Raw genomic sequence first — 16,131 nt, 5'->3', positions numbered from 1 at the left:
AAAAATAAACCCAAAAGTGGTTGCAAATATACAGCACCTGTTGAACAAAACCAAGCAAAATACACCTCCAAAATAAATTACACAAATAGCCAAAATATTTGTTATTTTTAAACATGAATCAAGTTGTATCTTTGGCAGTTCCTTGGAGTGACGAGTATCACCTGACCCCAATTAACTTGCTGCAATTGGATAGTTGTTTTTGTGCATATGGGAGTTTGTAGGACCAACTTAAAGCTCATCCTTATCTTCTCCTTCACAAATACAGGCTTCTCTCTGGCTGTTCATGTAGGGCCTGCAGCCCAGGGTCCAGACTGTGTTGAATAGAGTGTCTGCTACTGTCTCACATGCTAAAAGGTAAACAGAGAAATGGGGATTAGAGTTATTACCAGGCCCGTGCACAGGTAAGGCTCAACCTGTGCAGAGCACATGCCCCTTTGCTATCTAGTGCCCTTTCCTGTTGACATGTGCCCAACCACCTTGGTGACGCACGTCGTGCACAGCAGCGGGCGTGCGTCGTCTGTTTTTTAAAAACCGCGTAGATCACTCCAACACAACTCCGCCCACTTTTTCAGATTCAGCACATGCCCCTCAGAAGGTCTGTGCACGGTACTGGTTATTAGAGATCTATTTAAACATCTCATATAAAATAACAATATGGCTGATAAAGGTTTAGGGAAGTTTGGGTTTGTTGGCGTAATCTGGTGGATTTGAAGGCTTCTATAGTTTGCAAAGCATATCATCACATTCCCCAGCTTAGACATCAACCAAGATGTTTGCAAACAGTATTTCTGACATCGAATAATATAAAAGGACACATCCATTACAATCAATCTAGCCTGAGCCAAGCACTATATATTACCAAACACTTTCAAACCTGCTAGTGGGCTACCACGTTAAATGCACTGTTCATTCAATTAGCTAGCTACTGCAGTAACATTACATTTTCACAATACGTTTTAAAGAAGTAGTTGTAGTATTAAGATATCTCAGCTGGGCGGGGATCACTCAAAAGATGGTTACATTTAAATACTATTTTTTTTGGGGGGGATATGGTCAAAGCCTCTCTAGAAGGGGGGCTGTGAGCCCACTATCTCACTGGCAGTAGACAGCATAGGGTCCACTTTCTCCCAACTCATAACTCAGGGTTGACCATTCTGTTGGGCGGGGGCAATAAGCAAACCACAGTGGCCCCACAACGATAGCAAAGAAATAATGAAGTAATGTATCTACAGTGCCGGCCCTAGCCTATTGGGGGCCCTAAGCAAAATTTGATTTGGGGGCCCCCTCATTAACGGTCTGGGGCCCCCTAGCTGTTGGGAGCCCTAAGTGACTGCCTATGTTGCTTATGCTTAGGGCCAGCCCTGCTTATCTGTGCCGGCCATCTCAGTTCCTATGCTGTTTCTGTTGTACACTGTATCGGGTTGGCTGACCTTCAACCTTCGACACAAAGCCCAGGCTCTTCTTGAGGTCAGAACAGATGCTGTGGAGACACCAACGGAACTTGGAGTCGCAGCGGTACTTGTTGGAGCCACAGGTGTCATAGCATATATCCAGCTGGTTGCAGCACTTGGTCATTGCAGGGATGCCCAGGTCAACCTTGATGGAACGGGATAAAGTTGGGGTTGAGCGTTCATGCATGTGTCCGTATTGGTATTGAAAGCGTTTGACCGACTTACTGTTTTGTACCAACAACGTGAACATTGTAAAGTGTCAGTGTTGGTGGTGTTTGTGTTTCAGATCGTTTACAGATGCATACACTATTGGGTACCGGCAGGCCGAGGAAGTAGGAGCTGCATCCGTTGGGCTCTGGCATCTGATAGTCAGGACGAGGAAGTGCAGCTTTCCCTGAGAAATGAAGAATGCTGCCATCATTAATAGGTTCAGTTCCATTTGAATTAAATCAACGAACTGACATTTTACCCTTCCTTATTTAAAAACAATGAGTGAAATTTGAATTTACAAAATTGAAAGGGAACTGATGCTAGTCCAGTCCATCATACCATACACTGTTGACTAACTCAGCAAAGAAAGGTCTGAAGTCCGTCAGTTACAGACATCAGACAACAGATTTCTTGTTACATCTGTGAGAGACGATTCAGTTAAAGGGAAACAACAGTCACACGATCGCCTCATTTAATTTACCAGGCTTCTCCAAAAACACACCATTCTTTAAAAGAGATCCTACTTTGTCTAAAAGTGATCTCACCCTGTCTCAGACATATCAACACAAATCCTAGAGAGGTCCATGTACGCAGCAGGGTGGGAGGTGCATTGCTCTGTCAGTTCCAGTGAGCTAGTCAAAGTCAAGTCAAATGTATTAATAAAGCACATTTAAAAACAACTTATGTCGACCAAAGTCGGCACAGACTCGCTGGTAAACGAAGGAGAGAGAACTCCTGTCCCCCTGGACTCCGACTGCGTAGATCAGCATCGGCGGCATGAATATCGAGGAGAGCTTGGCGTTCATATACAATGAGCGAGGAGGCAACTTGGGCAGACATGTAGACGAACAACACGAACGTACAGAGAAATTCAATGTGATGGATCGCCAAAGAACAAACTGCCGCCATCTTGAATGGTAATCTTGAGCTATAATACGTTATGGTATTTTTACTTCAAAACCAATTATTTTTTTGCGAAGTGAAAGGTTTCAGATATAAGTAGATTTCAGATGCATGGTCGGGTGACTGCTGTTCCACTTAAAATCAATAACAAAATAAGGTTTTGTCTATTGTCAATACAGATAAGGTCAACCGACATTTGACGCAATATCAACTAAAGCTTTAACTGTAGATCTCCTTTTTCTTTCATGACACCACTGCCAGCTATCTCTCCTTACTCAAAGTCTACTTACTGAGGCGCATTATCAGATGTTAGGTGATAAAGGTTGTTAGTAATATCAGAGGAATTACACAGGTAAGCTCTCACTCTGCCTTCTGGTGTTATTGGGTATAAATTGCTTTAGCATAAGGGTGTGTCCATAAATGAGACTTTAGAAAATTTATTTTTAATGGATAGTGAAAGTCAATAGGCCAATGACCTGTAATATCCTGCCGTAATAGGTTAAAATGTCACTTTTTTCTTCAAACATTATGATCATTCAAACCGTTTAAGTGTTTAATTTTGATCTTATAATGAGGAAATATTAACCCAGTAATGTGTTTATTTCATTATATCTAGCTTGGAATATTTGAATGCCTCATTGCAACAACTCCCAAGCAGGTTCTAAAGGGTTGAAGATAGAGATGTGTCCTAAGAAGCATACTACACCAACCTGTTCTCCATGACATTTTCCACATTAATAAACATTATCTTCACACTCCAGAGTAAATAGGCTTCTGACCTCACAGCAGTACTGAAACAGCTCTGTTAAAAGTGTTAAATGATATACGTCTGAAAACTGATTCGGGTGAAATAACAGTTCTGGTTTTATTAGATCTTAGTGCTGCATTTGACACTGTAGATCACAGAAAACGTCTGGACAGGCTAAATTGGGTAGGACTCTCCGGTAAAGTCCTTTTTGGTTCAGGTCGTGTTTAGATGACCGGAGTTACTTTGTCACCATTGGCAATCATGAATCTGATAGGGTGGCTATGACATGTGGAGTTCCCCAGGGATCAGTTCTTGGACCGCTTCTTTTCAATCTCTGTATGCTACCTCTGGGTGAACATTTAGTACCATAGATATGCAAATTATACTCAAATATATATGGCTCTCTAACCGAATGACTACAACTGAATAGACTCACTGTGTCACTTTATAGAGCACATAAATACCTGGATGAACTAAAATTATCTTCAATTAAACCAAGATTAAACAGAGATTATTGTGTTTGGCAACAGTAATAAGAGGACTTGTATTAGTAAAGAGCTGGGTCTCAGGCCCTAAAATCCAAGGACCAAGTGCATAATCCTGGTGTTCTGATAGACTCAGATCCCTTGTTCACCAGTCATATCAAAGCGGTCACCAAAACAAAATTCTATCATCTTAAAAATATAGCCAGAATCAAGGGCTTGGTGCCCCAAAAAGACCAAAAGAAGCTAATCCATGCTTTTATCTCTAGTAGGGTTGAATACTGTAATGGACTCTTAACTGGACTCCCCAGAAAGACTGTAAAACATGCAGCTCATTCTGAATGCTGCTGCTAGAATGTTAACTAGGTCAAAGAGAACAGAGCACATCACTCCGGTTCTTAAATCTTTGCACTTGCTTCTCGTCAGTTACAGAATATATTTTAAAGTGGTACGTTTAGTCTATAAATCACTGAATGGTTTAGGCCCTGAATCCATTTCTGATATGTTTAAAGATTATAAACTGAGTAGGGCTCTTAGATCCATGAACTCAGGGCAGCTAGTAGAGCTCAGAGTCCAAACTAAACTTGGTGAAGCTGAATTTAGCAGTTATGCTAAATACAACTGGAATAAATTACCAGAAGATCTTAAATGTACCACAATTGCATCAATTTTTATTACTCAGGTTAAAAACCCTTATCTTTTCAAGTGCCTATGATTGAGTGCTGAAACCTAACCACACTGTTAGCCTTACAGCTTGTATAGTTACATAGCTTCCTCATGAAAATCTACTACGGAATCTGCCAGTATAGTACATGTTTTTATTATTATTCTTTTTTATCATTATTGTTTTTTTAATTCTATGTAAAGCATATTGAAATGCCTATTTTATGTATGTTTTTATTCTAGTACTTGTTTTCATTCTATTGTATTTATATATATATATATATATATATATATATTATTATTATTTTTTTTAAATCTCTGTAAAGCACATTGAATTACTTCTATGTATGAATGGTGCTATATAAATAAACTTGCTTGCAATACTTGTTGAAAGCACTTTTTGTGGTCATTACAGCTGTGGGCAACTTACAATTTCCCCATTGTTTTAGTTAAAATTGCAATGTAAATTTTGCTAGGAATTGTTGATAGCTATATACAAGTCTCTGATTTAGCCAGGACAAAAACAGGATTAGTCAGGAACACTCATCACCTCTGGGAAAACCATGAAGTGGGGATAAAAGTCACAGGAACAATCTGAAATCTGGAAGCAGGTTTTCTTTTAACTTTTTTACCTGAGCTTTTGCCCTTTCATATTTATTTTGGTTCAGGCTAGTATACCCACATCATGTGGCCTAAACAATACTTCAAAATTCAGTGGGTTTTAAACTGCACTGTGTTTTTAACAGACTTTTTTTTCAGGCCAGAAACTGAGTATCTTTGTTGTTTCCTGATTTGGAGAGGATTCATTTCAAACGCCGGCTATCTTTTTTCCCTTTTGTAAAACAGCCTAAAAATATTGAGTGAATGTGGTCCTTGTGTGTTCATGTGTTGATCCCTTTATGTTCAAGAATTGTGGTGGCAGCTGTATGTTGTATATATGCTTGTCAAAAGTTGTTTGAATATCATTTTAAATTATTAACAGTGGCAATGGCTGTCAAAGGTGCTTCCACCATTTTTTAATTCTAGGCTGAAAATACAGATAGTCAGTACATGCTAATATTGTATTTCTTACACATTTGGAAAATGTTCTATATATTTATGTTTAACTTTTTAAATGCAGCGAAATTTGACGATTGTGAACGTGCTGTGTAAACTTTCTTTATACACTTTCTTTATGCACCCAAAACGTTACACAATTTGACCTTAGGATCCAATTGAATCTGTTTGTACACAACAGATTATCTCCAGCTAATCGTCAGCCTGTTCTAGGTGTAAATGTTAATGTCTAGCCAACTCCTTACACTGTTGCTTGCTGCCGCCATGCCTCAAATGCACGTTAGTATGATTTAGTCTAGCCAGAGTTGGTGACCAATACATAATATTTATGTTTTTACCGTATCGACAGCGGTACTGGCACACTCCATCACGTCCGCCCATAAGTTCCAGCATGGAGTCAAAGTACCCATTGACGGCTTCAAAGCTTCCCCTCAGGGAGTTCAGACCCCATTCGTCCTCATCCTCTGCTATTGGGGTTTCAACAGGGGCCTGGCTGGGCTCCACTGGAGCAGATTCCTCCTGAGAGAGGGTCCCCTGGATGGAGAAGCCCAAAAGTAGAATTACGGCAAAAGAGGCCCAGTTTGTCATATTGGAATTCAGAGCAGCGGGTAGTTATACAGCTTTGACGGTCTGCAGATTTCCCCTGGAATGAGAGGCAGAAACGCACAGGGAGAATGACGTTTTGAGCGCACCCTAAGCTGGACTTTGAGCTAGACACAGAGACAGCCTCCACTTTGGAGGAGCGAAGGTCATATCCTATCTAGATTTAAGTTAATTACGTTTGTTGATTTGAATATATTTTACAGTAATTATATTGACCTGATTATCAATCTTAAAGATTATTGTCTCATGCATAATAAAATAACTACAGTTGAGTCATTTCTTTTGACTAATCAATGCACTGCATCATGAATACATTTAAAGAACAATGTTGGTAAAACTAAAATGATAATAACAACACACTTTGACAAAGCTTGACTCAGGGGCCTATGTAGGTGTCATGAATTCTACTGATCATGAATCTCGTAGCGTGATATAACACGCACCCTTCTATCAGTTTTACAGGTTCTTTTTCTGATGTAGTCAAACGCTTAACCAGCTGAACACACCGCTGTGAAGTAGGTGGGAAATGCGAAACGTTGCATAAACGCTAAACTGTTGAATGTAACCAGACTGGAACGTACTTGACAAGTACCAATCACGTATACCAGAGATACTTGAAGAGTTGAGGAACTTCAAATCCCATTTGATTAGGCGCAATGCATTATGGGTATTTATCGAACAACGCTTGCACTTCAAGGAGTGAATGGAAGTGAAATTGACGCTAGTAGACTGACAAACATTACAACGACTTACGCAAACATGAAGTACAACATATATATTTTGCTAAATCTGATATGTCACTTGTTTTTGTAGTGCTGTTTAATCAGTACATAACGTACTTTTGAATAAAACGTATTTTACTCCATTCAGGCTTTTCACCGGGATATCATGACGATCGGCATAACAACTGCGTGACTCTCATGACAACCTGAAGCCCATTGGTCTGTCCTCTGTTGAGCGTTTAATGGAAGTGTTTCATATCACCTACCTTTTGTACTCTCTCTGTATGTTGCGGTACACACGTGCTCGGAAGTAAGTAAAGAAAACATGCCGTTCTCTAGAGAAGTATGTTTGGTTGTAAATCTAGCACTTACTCAGCTGTCGGAAGTATAATTTAGGTAGCTTTGCTCATGATGGAAACAACAACAAAATGCGAAGAAGTGCTCAAACATTGCTGGTGTGCGAGCCAACCAAATTGCCTATAAATGAATGGATCCTACGCGTATGCAACGTTACATGTAGCACAGGTTTAGCTCAGTGGTGAGCCTTGGGCAGGACGTTTGTTATTACTTTTCTGTGGTACCACCTTGCAACCTGTATCATTGGACGTTTGGCAGCTACAGTTAAAACAGTAGGTTATCATATGTTAACTAACGTATTGCGATACATTAAATGCATACGACCTAATCACTTTTTGCCATGGTCACGATCAGCACGTATTTACGTTTTGAAGAGGAGACAACATTATAACACTAATTACTAGTTACTACTGTCCCTCTTAATGTTAGCAACATGGCGTTCTCCAGCCTTTTTTCAAGTTTTCCAAAGAAAGATGTGACGCCTGCTGAATCGAGGGAGAGGTAAGTTTTTTTTTTTTCTTTAGTGTTTTTACAGTGTTATCAAATCAATGTAGTATTCAAGCTGCCTAACTCAAGCTTTCCGGCTTGAAGTACCGATGAGATTTTATGTATTCTGCCATTTTTAACCACACTTCTAAGGAATGAATGGCAACAAGAACTCGTTAATTTGAACGAGAACGAAAAGGATGCCCGGATCAGAAAAAGACCACTGCGAAGTGTTGGGACGAATGGTTGTAGGAAGAATAAAAAGAGCTTTCAACAGGAGGTAAATACTCTGAATCGGCCTATAGAATGGACAACTTTTTAAAACCTTATTGCAAATTAGATAAGCGTTACAAACTACTACTGAGACTACTGCATTTGTGTAGTGCGTTATATACACTGGGAGACTAACCACACCACACCTGTATATTTAGTTGAAACACAGGTCTACACCAAATGATGACTTCTGTTTGTTTCCTCAAAAGGGAATTTATTTTGATGTATTTTGGGGTTTTCCACAGGAGCAGTCTAACCTGGCCAAGAAAAGTAAACTCCATAAAGGTCAAACACTATCTTATACAGACTTTGACTCTGAGTCCAAAGACTACAGCATGGTCAATTGTGACTATGAGCAGCCACGCTTTGACTTTAGTAAAGAACTGGACATCTACAGCCGCAGCAAGGGATGTGAAGACGCGACAAACGCTACAAAGAAGTCAGATTGGAAGAACACAAGGCAAGGAGAAGCTGATGGTGGGTGTTAAGGGGTCGTTAACTGATTGTCATGAGCATTGCATTCAGATTGATTTGAAAAGAGGGGAATCATTAGGCGTTTTGTCACACTCTCCACAGGTATTGGTCAGAAAAAGAATATAGGCCAGCAGAAGAATCAACAATGGGAACAGCAAAGAAACGGTGCCGAGAGGGGCAGAGATTTTGCCAGGCAAGGTGGACGTGCGAATAAACAGCACAGAGCCTGCCCCGATTGGGGTGGAGGGTGTTCCAATAGGGATGGAGGGCGGGGCGATAGAGGCCGAGGCCGGGACAGAAGGGGCGGTTTTCGCCAAAGGGATGATTCGTCAAAGCGAGGCACTGGTCGGTCACATAGAGGTGGACGGCAGTTCCCAGATAATGGACATTTAAAACTGGTGATTCAGAATTACATCATGCTATTTGCAGCTTTATGTTGTGTTTGACTCCAGCTTAGAAACCAAAGTCTGTGATTTCATGAGACTTTCCATATCCGTTCCAGGAGACTGTGGCTGAAACGGTGACGAAATACATGACGAAGGAATTCAAAGATCAGAATGCAATTGAGATTGACGGACGGTTAATCTGTCGACATTTCCTGAGGGGAAAGTGCATCAAGGCAAGTTCATAGACCGTTAAACAGTCATCAGTTGCATGTTTGTTGGTGGAAAGGGTTCAGTAAGTGTTGTTGCACCTTAGCTGAGGATTTGAAATGTTGGTATGGTGACGTTAACACGATTGATTTCTATCTCAGGGGGATGATTGCCAGTTGGAGCATGCTCTGGATGTCAACTACTCGATCAATGAATTGTGTAAGTTCTATGTCCAAGGATTTTGTTTGAAAGGAGAGAGCTGCATGTACATGCACAATATCCTTTTCGATGCTTATTGATCGAACATTGGTTGCTGCTGGGTGGGGTTGCTTAGTGGAAACGGCTGTACTTGGGTTATGAAGTACTTTGTGCTTGTGGATCTGTCCTGTGCTTGTTGTATTTGTGGGGGGGGGGGAATTATAAGACAAAGGGTCTCTTGCTGACCACCGTGTTAACAAAACCGTTACCGTAAGAGACAATATAAGATTTCCTTGACAGAGTGGTCACAGAGTTTCCCCTGCAAGTTCTTCCATACCCATGGGAATTGCAAACAAGCAGACCAATGCAGGTTTTCCCATGAACCCCTGACTGATCTCACCAAACAGCTCCTGGAGTCGGTCAGTGTCTATTTCCAAGTTAGACCACATACTTTCCATTTCAGACTGACATTTTGCTGCTGTCATTACCCACTAATTCTGTATTTTTCTGGTGCAGGCCTTGAATAGGGACAAGGATGTTCAGGAACTGGCCAAGAAGGATGAGCCAATCAGCACAGAGGAGCCAGGGACCACTGAAGAGACTGTTACTGATATTTTCCTGAATCCCCTAAGGTTAAAATTAAACACAAACACACACCAAAGTAATGTCTTCATTTGTTTGAACCCTCTGCCTTTGTACATTTTTCTTCTTAAGGATATGTAAGATGTCTGGTTTGGATTGAATTGTTATAAATACATTTCAAGCTATCCTCCCAGTCTGCTGTGGAAATGTCAACACCTAGTTCTGTCTTCCATCTTGCCTTGAGGGATCTGTTGAGGGATGGCTTGACAGAATGAATTCCCATATGATTGTGCTAGTATGGGACTAAGATTCTCCATGTTATCCCTAGATAATATAAGCTGCTTAACGCATTTGATTTTTAGATTAGACTTCAGGACTAACACTTATTTAGTGGTTTGAAAATGCATCGTTATTTCTGGCAATCTCATCCCAAGCTACTTTCAGCTGCGATAGTGTGTCCATGTGAAATCAACGGCTTCCGGTGCGCGTTTGCAGTATCTGTTATCTCGATATCGAACTCCTGAAATAAAATTGCTCATTCGGAGTGCTTTTAAAGCGTTCTACAAGTTCCGTGCGTATTCTTGATTTTAAAACAGTCTTATCTGACATTGTTTACTGTGCAGGTATTCACACATTTTTAGGTTTCACTTTTTAATCTGGGTTTCAGGCCAAACTTTTACAACAGCACATCCCCCTCTGAGGCGCATGCTGAGGAAACCCCCCTGTGTCAGAATGCAGTGTCAGCTGAGGCCTTGGAGAAGGACTCTGACCCACCGACAGACACCACTTGCTGTCTTGATCCGCCGTCAAATGCTATTGGCCGTAAGGAACTGGTTTCTTATTCGGTTGAGGCTGTGCTCGGTTCCCATAAGCCTCTGGGGAACCCCTTCTGCAGTTTCTCCAACCAGAGCGCAACTCTCCAACCTACGCCGACCCAGCCAGATCCTCCGGAGGTCGTCTCCTGGCTACCCTTGAACTCGGAAGGAGGCAAAGGAAATGCTCCTTATTCAGTCAAAGCTGTGCTTGGATTCCAGAAGCCTGCTGATAAACCCACCTGCGGCCCGTTTTCCGGATCCGTCTCCCAGACCTCCAGTCCCTCAACCCCCACGCAGAGCCAACCAGGTCGTTACAGCGCCTCGTTAGTTCCCACGGTCCCCATTCGGTCGTCTGATTGTCTGACTAAGTGGCCAGCTTGTTTGGCGGAGTCTAACCCAAGGCCTCAAGAGCCAGTTGAAAGGCCCTTCAGCGGCCTCTTTGCGGGCCCCGTCCCTCAGTCCACCCATCATCATCATCCTCCTACGAAGACACACCAAGGTCCCCCAAACACTACAGCTGGTCCCCCTGACACTGACCCTCCTGCTGGCTGTAACAATCCAGCTCCACGTTCTGTTAATGCTGCGCCCGAGCCGAACGGAACTGCAGAGAAGCCCATCCGCAACCTTTTCACGGGCTCCTTCTGTCCGGCCACTCGCAGCCAGAGGTTTTTGAATCCCTCCCTGATGTCTCCTGGCTATGAGGCAGACGCTCCTGAAAGGCCGGTGGTGAACCCCCTCAGCCGTACCACCGCCAGACAAACCCGGCCGAATCCCCCCAGCGCCACACTCGCGCCGTCAGACCCCATTCGTTCATCGGCACCTCGGCCGGTCTGCAAAAAAAGGAAATCCTCGGTTGAGGCTGTCAGAGAGTCCCAGACGTCCCCGGATGAACCCTTCCGTAGCCTCTTCGCAGCTCCCCTCACCAAGACCACCTCCATACATTTCCCAGACTGTAAGGAATCTCCTTCAGTTGAGCCTTTGCTAAAGCCCCACAATCCCCTGGAAATCCCCTTCCGCAGCCTGTTTGCAGGCCCCGTCAGCCAAACAACTGCCCCTGACCCTGGTTCAGACAGCCGACCAGATCTCTCCAGAGACGAGCCCAAACGACAGGTTTCAGATCCAACACCCATCAATGGTAAGGCTCGGTTTTACTCAGCAAAATATGATCTAAATTTTATTTTAACAAATCCAAATTGAATCATAGGAAAGTTATAGTTTATTACAAAACTGCAACAGAGGAAAACATTTTTAATAAAACCAAAGGTCACATAAGCAGAATTACAAAACAGAACTATTATAAAAATTCAGTGATAGTTTTGTCGCAATCTGTCTGAAATAATCCGCGGCGTTTAAAACAATTGGCAGGTACGAATTGCAGGCCGAGGTATTGGTGCTTCCCTGTATATTTTCATTGTCTGTTTAGATGGAAATGCAATGTCACATTTCATTGCCATTTCTTTCCACAACTGATACTCTGTGAATATCTGAATGCAGGGCTTCCAGACCCAACTGAAAGGCCTTCTGTTTTGAAAACCCTCTTCCTGCGCCTGAGCCCATGCCGCCAGGAGGGGGAGCAGTGGAGCAGTAACGGGTGCATGGATCCAGGTACTTTGCTACACATTTGGAACATGCTTGCGTTTCACGATTCTCAGCTGAATATAGCTTTTGTTTTGTGCTCTTAGTGGTGGTTTCACAGACACACAACAAATTAAGCCTAGTCCAGGACTATTAATTAATTGAGTGGCATTTGTTTTCGGTTGCGATGGATGAACTGCATCCATGTCTGGGTCTTGAAATGCTACTCTCTCCCTCAGGAAGTGCAGTTTAGAGTGGGAGCAATAAAGCAGCTAATGTGCTTGTTAAGAAATACATGAACTACTGAAAAACTAACAAAAATGAAGAAATTGTAAACTCCTGTCCCCTTGTCTACTTTTAAGTTCAACTGTTTTAACAGAACAAGTGAATATAGTTGCCAGAAATCATTATGAACATTGAAAATAACTATTTGACAGTCATTTTTTTCATTAGGCTATAGGTACTGTATAGCTGTTAGCCAGGCATCTGCAGTAATCGGTTTCTAATTTAACACGTTAAATGTAAAATTTTTATATACGCAGATGGACTTCCAGGTTTCGGCTCAGCACAGGAACAGAGAATTGGCCACTTCTCACAACAAAACTGACATTGGCCCATAAATAGTTGCTCTTCCAACACCCCGTTGAACTAGGCTTTCCTAGGTTTTCTTTCTAGTTTTCTAGTTCAGGACCTAATCTGTGACTGGTAAAGTGTGGTATTGTGTGTATCAACATATATTCAGGGCTGTGTCCATATGAAGTCCATCAGCCCTGTTGTTAACACAATAGGACACAAATAACTTGATCATCCATGTCCACAGGACTGCGGAGCCAGGAGGAGGAGGAGATTGTGGTGGGGCAGTTCAAGGAGGAGGTAAATGTGGTGGTGGAGGAGGGCATCAAGGAGGAGGTAGATGAGGTGGTGGAGGAGGGCATCAAGGAGGAGGTAGATGAGGTGGTGGAGGAGGGCTTCAAGGAGGAGGTAGATGAGGTAGTGGAGGAGGGCATCAAGGAGGAGGTAGATGAGGTGGTGGAGGAGGGCATCAAGGAGGAGGTAGATGAGGTGGTGGAGGAGGGCATCAAGGAGGAGGTAGATGAGGTGGTGGAGGAGGGCATCAAGGAGGAGGTAGATGAGGTGGTGGAGGAGGGCATCAAGGAGGAGGTAGATGATGTGCTGGACGAGGGGATCAAGGAAGAGGTAGATGATGTGCTGGATGTGGGCATCAAGGAGGAGGTAGATGATGTGCTGGAGGAGGGCATTAAGGAGGAGGTTTATGAGATGGTGGAGGAGGGCATCAAGGAGGAAGTAGATGATGTGCAGGAGGAGGACATCAAGGAGGAAGTAGATGTTGTGCTGGAGGAGGGCATTGAGGAGGTTTATGAGATGGTGGATTGTGATCTCAGAGTAGAGCCCCTCCTCATTCCGTTGGAACCACTAATATCCAACGTGTCCCTCCGTGACCCTCGCCACGCCCTCCAGGTGGACCTAACCCTGCTGCGCCCTGCCTTCGCTCTGGATGTGCTGTGGTCCCCTGAAGACCTGGCCCCTGTTCCTCCCCTCCCCCATCGACTCCCCGTCCCTTGCACCTCCCCCGAGAGACCCCCAAGCCCTGCGGGACTCAGAACACAGCCTTCCCTCCAGGAAAACAACAACTCCCAGGAGGCAGCAGGAGCAAGCCTCGCTCTCTCTGGGAGCTCAGGAGGGAGTCATGTCCAGGTGGTCACCCCCGGCATTCACAACCTACCAGTCGCTGCGGTGGTACGGATGACCCAACATAACTCTGACGTACGACCAAAGCGACTGGCTGGACAAATGAGGAGCAACAGCAGGAATGTAGGCAGCAATAAAACACTGAAAGATTTTTTCAAGAGTTTGGACCCGACTGCACCTCCGTTCGGACAGTAGATGCCTTTAGAAAATGACACTAGCACTTAAGGTTGTTTTTGCACCCGTGTTACTGTGATACCTATCAAACTATGAACTGTCAGTATTTTTCAGTTAACAGATCAGAACAGTGATATGCAGAAATGCAGAAGGAAACCATTTTACATACTGTGTCCGTGAACCCCACCTTAAACAGCACTGGCAACTCACCTTGATACTGTTACTTAGCAACAACTAATGTGACCGATTGACAGCCTGGTCAGTCACTGTGTGAATTAATTTTAGTTTTGGGGGGGTTAAAAGATTGAAACTGACAAATAAAATATGGAAATATCCTTCAAGGGGTTGTAGAATTTCAATAGTATATCTTAAATTATTTTCTCATGTGGCCTAAGTCCTTTGCACAGTGCTGTTCATTTCTAAGATCTGTAGCCCTTAAAAACGTCTGTCTGAAACATGCAAAAGGTCAGCAGGGTTGTGGATATTGTTGGAGTAAAGTTCCACTTACATATGTTTCTTTTTAGGATTTAACGTTTAAGAGCTTGTAGTTCTTTCTTCTGCATTGGTGTGCAATTAACACATTTCTGTTTTTAATATCAGAAGATGCATACATTTTTAATAAACATCCCCTATATAGACTATCTACTTCAAGTTGAAATAACGCAACCCAAATGGAAAGGTGAAAGGTTTTAATAAATTTTATGACTGAGAAACACAATGAATGTATTGTTTTGAACAACAAGGTCTCAAAACCTTTTTTAGTTGGCTGTATGGACAGAATCGTTTGGAATGATCAAGCTAACACAGTTAATGAACAGCAAAAATATCCTTTAATTTCTACATATGTATTTTACAGTATTGTACTCTACACATTACATATTTGACCTCCCATTATTGCAATCATATCTATTGTTAAATGTTGATAAACAATTTAGTAAATAGGTATATACAATAGCAAGTCATAAAATATCAATGTAACAGTCTGTGACAACAGCATCTCATTGGTGTGCAAAACAAGACCTAGGTAGCTAGAGTGCTGGGCAGTCTGAGGTCAATTTAAATGTTAGGCAAACCAAAAACAATTTCTCTCAAGATTATTACAGTTCGCCCAGTATCCATGATCTCAGGCAACAAAGGAACCAGAACACCTCCATAACCAGGGGACGAAGGCTCCAATTTTGCACAAAACCATATGATAGACAAAGAGGAGATGCTAATAAAAACGTTTAAATCAGAGAGTTGTACAAAAAAACTGGTGACATAAAAAAACTAAACCAGGCCTTTTGGTTTTCTGATAGCTGTGTTATACAGGACCTTAAATCACTGGTATGACAACATATGGCTGATTTTCGATGGCTAAAAGCTGTCTAGGGCTCTCAATGCGTTGTATCTCAGAATAACAACAAAATCACAGACTGCATTGTCATTTGGTACAAAATAAATGTTTCATACTTTCTTGGTCAAACTGAGAGTAGTATCTGTAAAACATACTGTTTTTTTCTCTAAAAACAGAAGGATGTCATTTCAGATATGGTTAGTATAACACAACCACCTCGAGTCTGATGACCTAGTAAATTATTCTACCACATCCTGGGTCTCTTGTGGTCCCTCTCCTAACCCCCCATTGCTAGACTGGAAGACATTGTTTTCTGACTGACTGGTGCTGAGAAGAGGTTTTCCTTCCACGGTACTTTGGTTTGGCTCTACTTTGGATGGTGGATCTTTTTCTGACTGAGTTTCCCCGAAATTTGTCTCACACTGTTTCACATCATTCTCATTTTCCTCTGCATTATCTGGAAGCCTTTGTCTCTTGAAGAATCCCACCTGTGTAGAGGAAAAAACAATGGGAACATTTAAACCAAGGCTTGGTCATTAGAATGCAGAAGCCGAGTTCTGTCAGGCATTAGAATGTAGAAGCTGAGTTCTGTCAGGCATTAGAATGTAGAAGCTGAGTTCTGTCAGGCATTAGAATGTAGAAGCTGAGTTCTGTCAGGCATTAGAATGCAGAAGCCGAGTCCTGTCAGGCATTAGAATGCAGAAGTAGAGTCCTGTCAGG

At 42.5% G+C, this 16,131-nt stretch overlaps 3 protein-coding genes across 5 annotated transcripts in view; 1 reads left to right on the top strand and 2 right to left on the bottom strand.

Annotated features, from left to right (window-relative positions):
* Positions 1 to 228: 228 nt before the first annotated feature.
* Positions 229 to 6,201, bottom strand: LOC105021451 (group XIIB secretory phospholipase A2-like protein). Of its 2 annotated transcripts, none has more exons than XM_010889135.4 (4): positions 5,852 to 6,201; positions 1,769 to 1,845; positions 1,431 to 1,596; positions 229 to 347 (listed from the first exon to the last, which is right to left on the bottom strand). In XM_010889135.4, exons 1-4 carry the CDS (start codon positions 6,099 to 6,101, stop codon positions 229 to 231), a joined length of 612 nt encoding a protein of 203 aa, XP_010887437.2. In that variant the 5' UTR covers positions 6,102 to 6,201. The 2 variants fall into 2 exon arrangements, with proteins under 2 accessions (XP_010887437.2, XP_010887436.2); XM_010889134.4 differs by having other exon boundaries at positions 1,757 to 1,845; positions 5,852 to 6,200.
* Positions 6,202 to 7,113: 912 nt separating this feature from the next.
* LOC105021585 (zinc finger CCCH domain-containing protein 6) lies at positions 7,114 to 15,263 on the top strand. Of its 2 annotated transcripts, XM_013135370.4 has the most exons (13): positions 7,114 to 7,467; positions 7,625 to 7,696; positions 7,835 to 7,961; positions 8,200 to 8,431; positions 8,531 to 8,826; positions 8,931 to 9,047; positions 9,183 to 9,297; positions 9,529 to 9,638; positions 9,736 to 9,851; positions 10,469 to 11,751; positions 12,111 to 12,221; positions 13,012 to 13,064; positions 13,671 to 15,263. In XM_013135370.4, the coding sequence occupies exons 2-13, from the start codon at positions 7,629 to 7,631 to the stop codon at positions 14,094 to 14,096; spliced, it is 3,054 nt and encodes a 1,017-aa protein (XP_012990824.2). In that variant the 5' UTR covers positions 7,114 to 7,467; positions 7,625 to 7,628; the 3' UTR covers positions 14,097 to 15,263. The 2 variants fall into 2 exon arrangements, with proteins under 2 accessions (XP_012990824.2, XP_012990825.2); XM_013135371.4 differs by having other exon boundaries at positions 7,114 to 7,696.
* Positions 14,887 to 16,131, bottom strand: part of zmp:0000001082 (integrin alpha-L) — a 162,302-nt gene continuing 161,057 nt past the window's right edge. Inside the window, 1 exon segment of the mRNA XM_034294157.1 lies at positions 14,887 to 15,899. Coding sequence (XP_034150048.1) covers positions 15,651 to 15,899 — 249 coding nt within the window. The 3' untranslated portion in view covers positions 14,887 to 15,650.

The sequence above is a fragment of the Esox lucius genome, chromosome 9 (genome assembly GCF_011004845.1).
Source record: "Esox lucius isolate fEsoLuc1 chromosome 9, fEsoLuc1.pri, whole genome shotgun sequence".
NCBI classification, from domain to species: domain Eukaryota; kingdom Metazoa; phylum Chordata; class Actinopteri; order Esociformes; family Esocidae; genus Esox; species Esox lucius.
The sequence above is the reverse complement of the archived record's forward strand: the minus strand, read 5'-3'. Positions and strand labels throughout refer to the sequence as shown.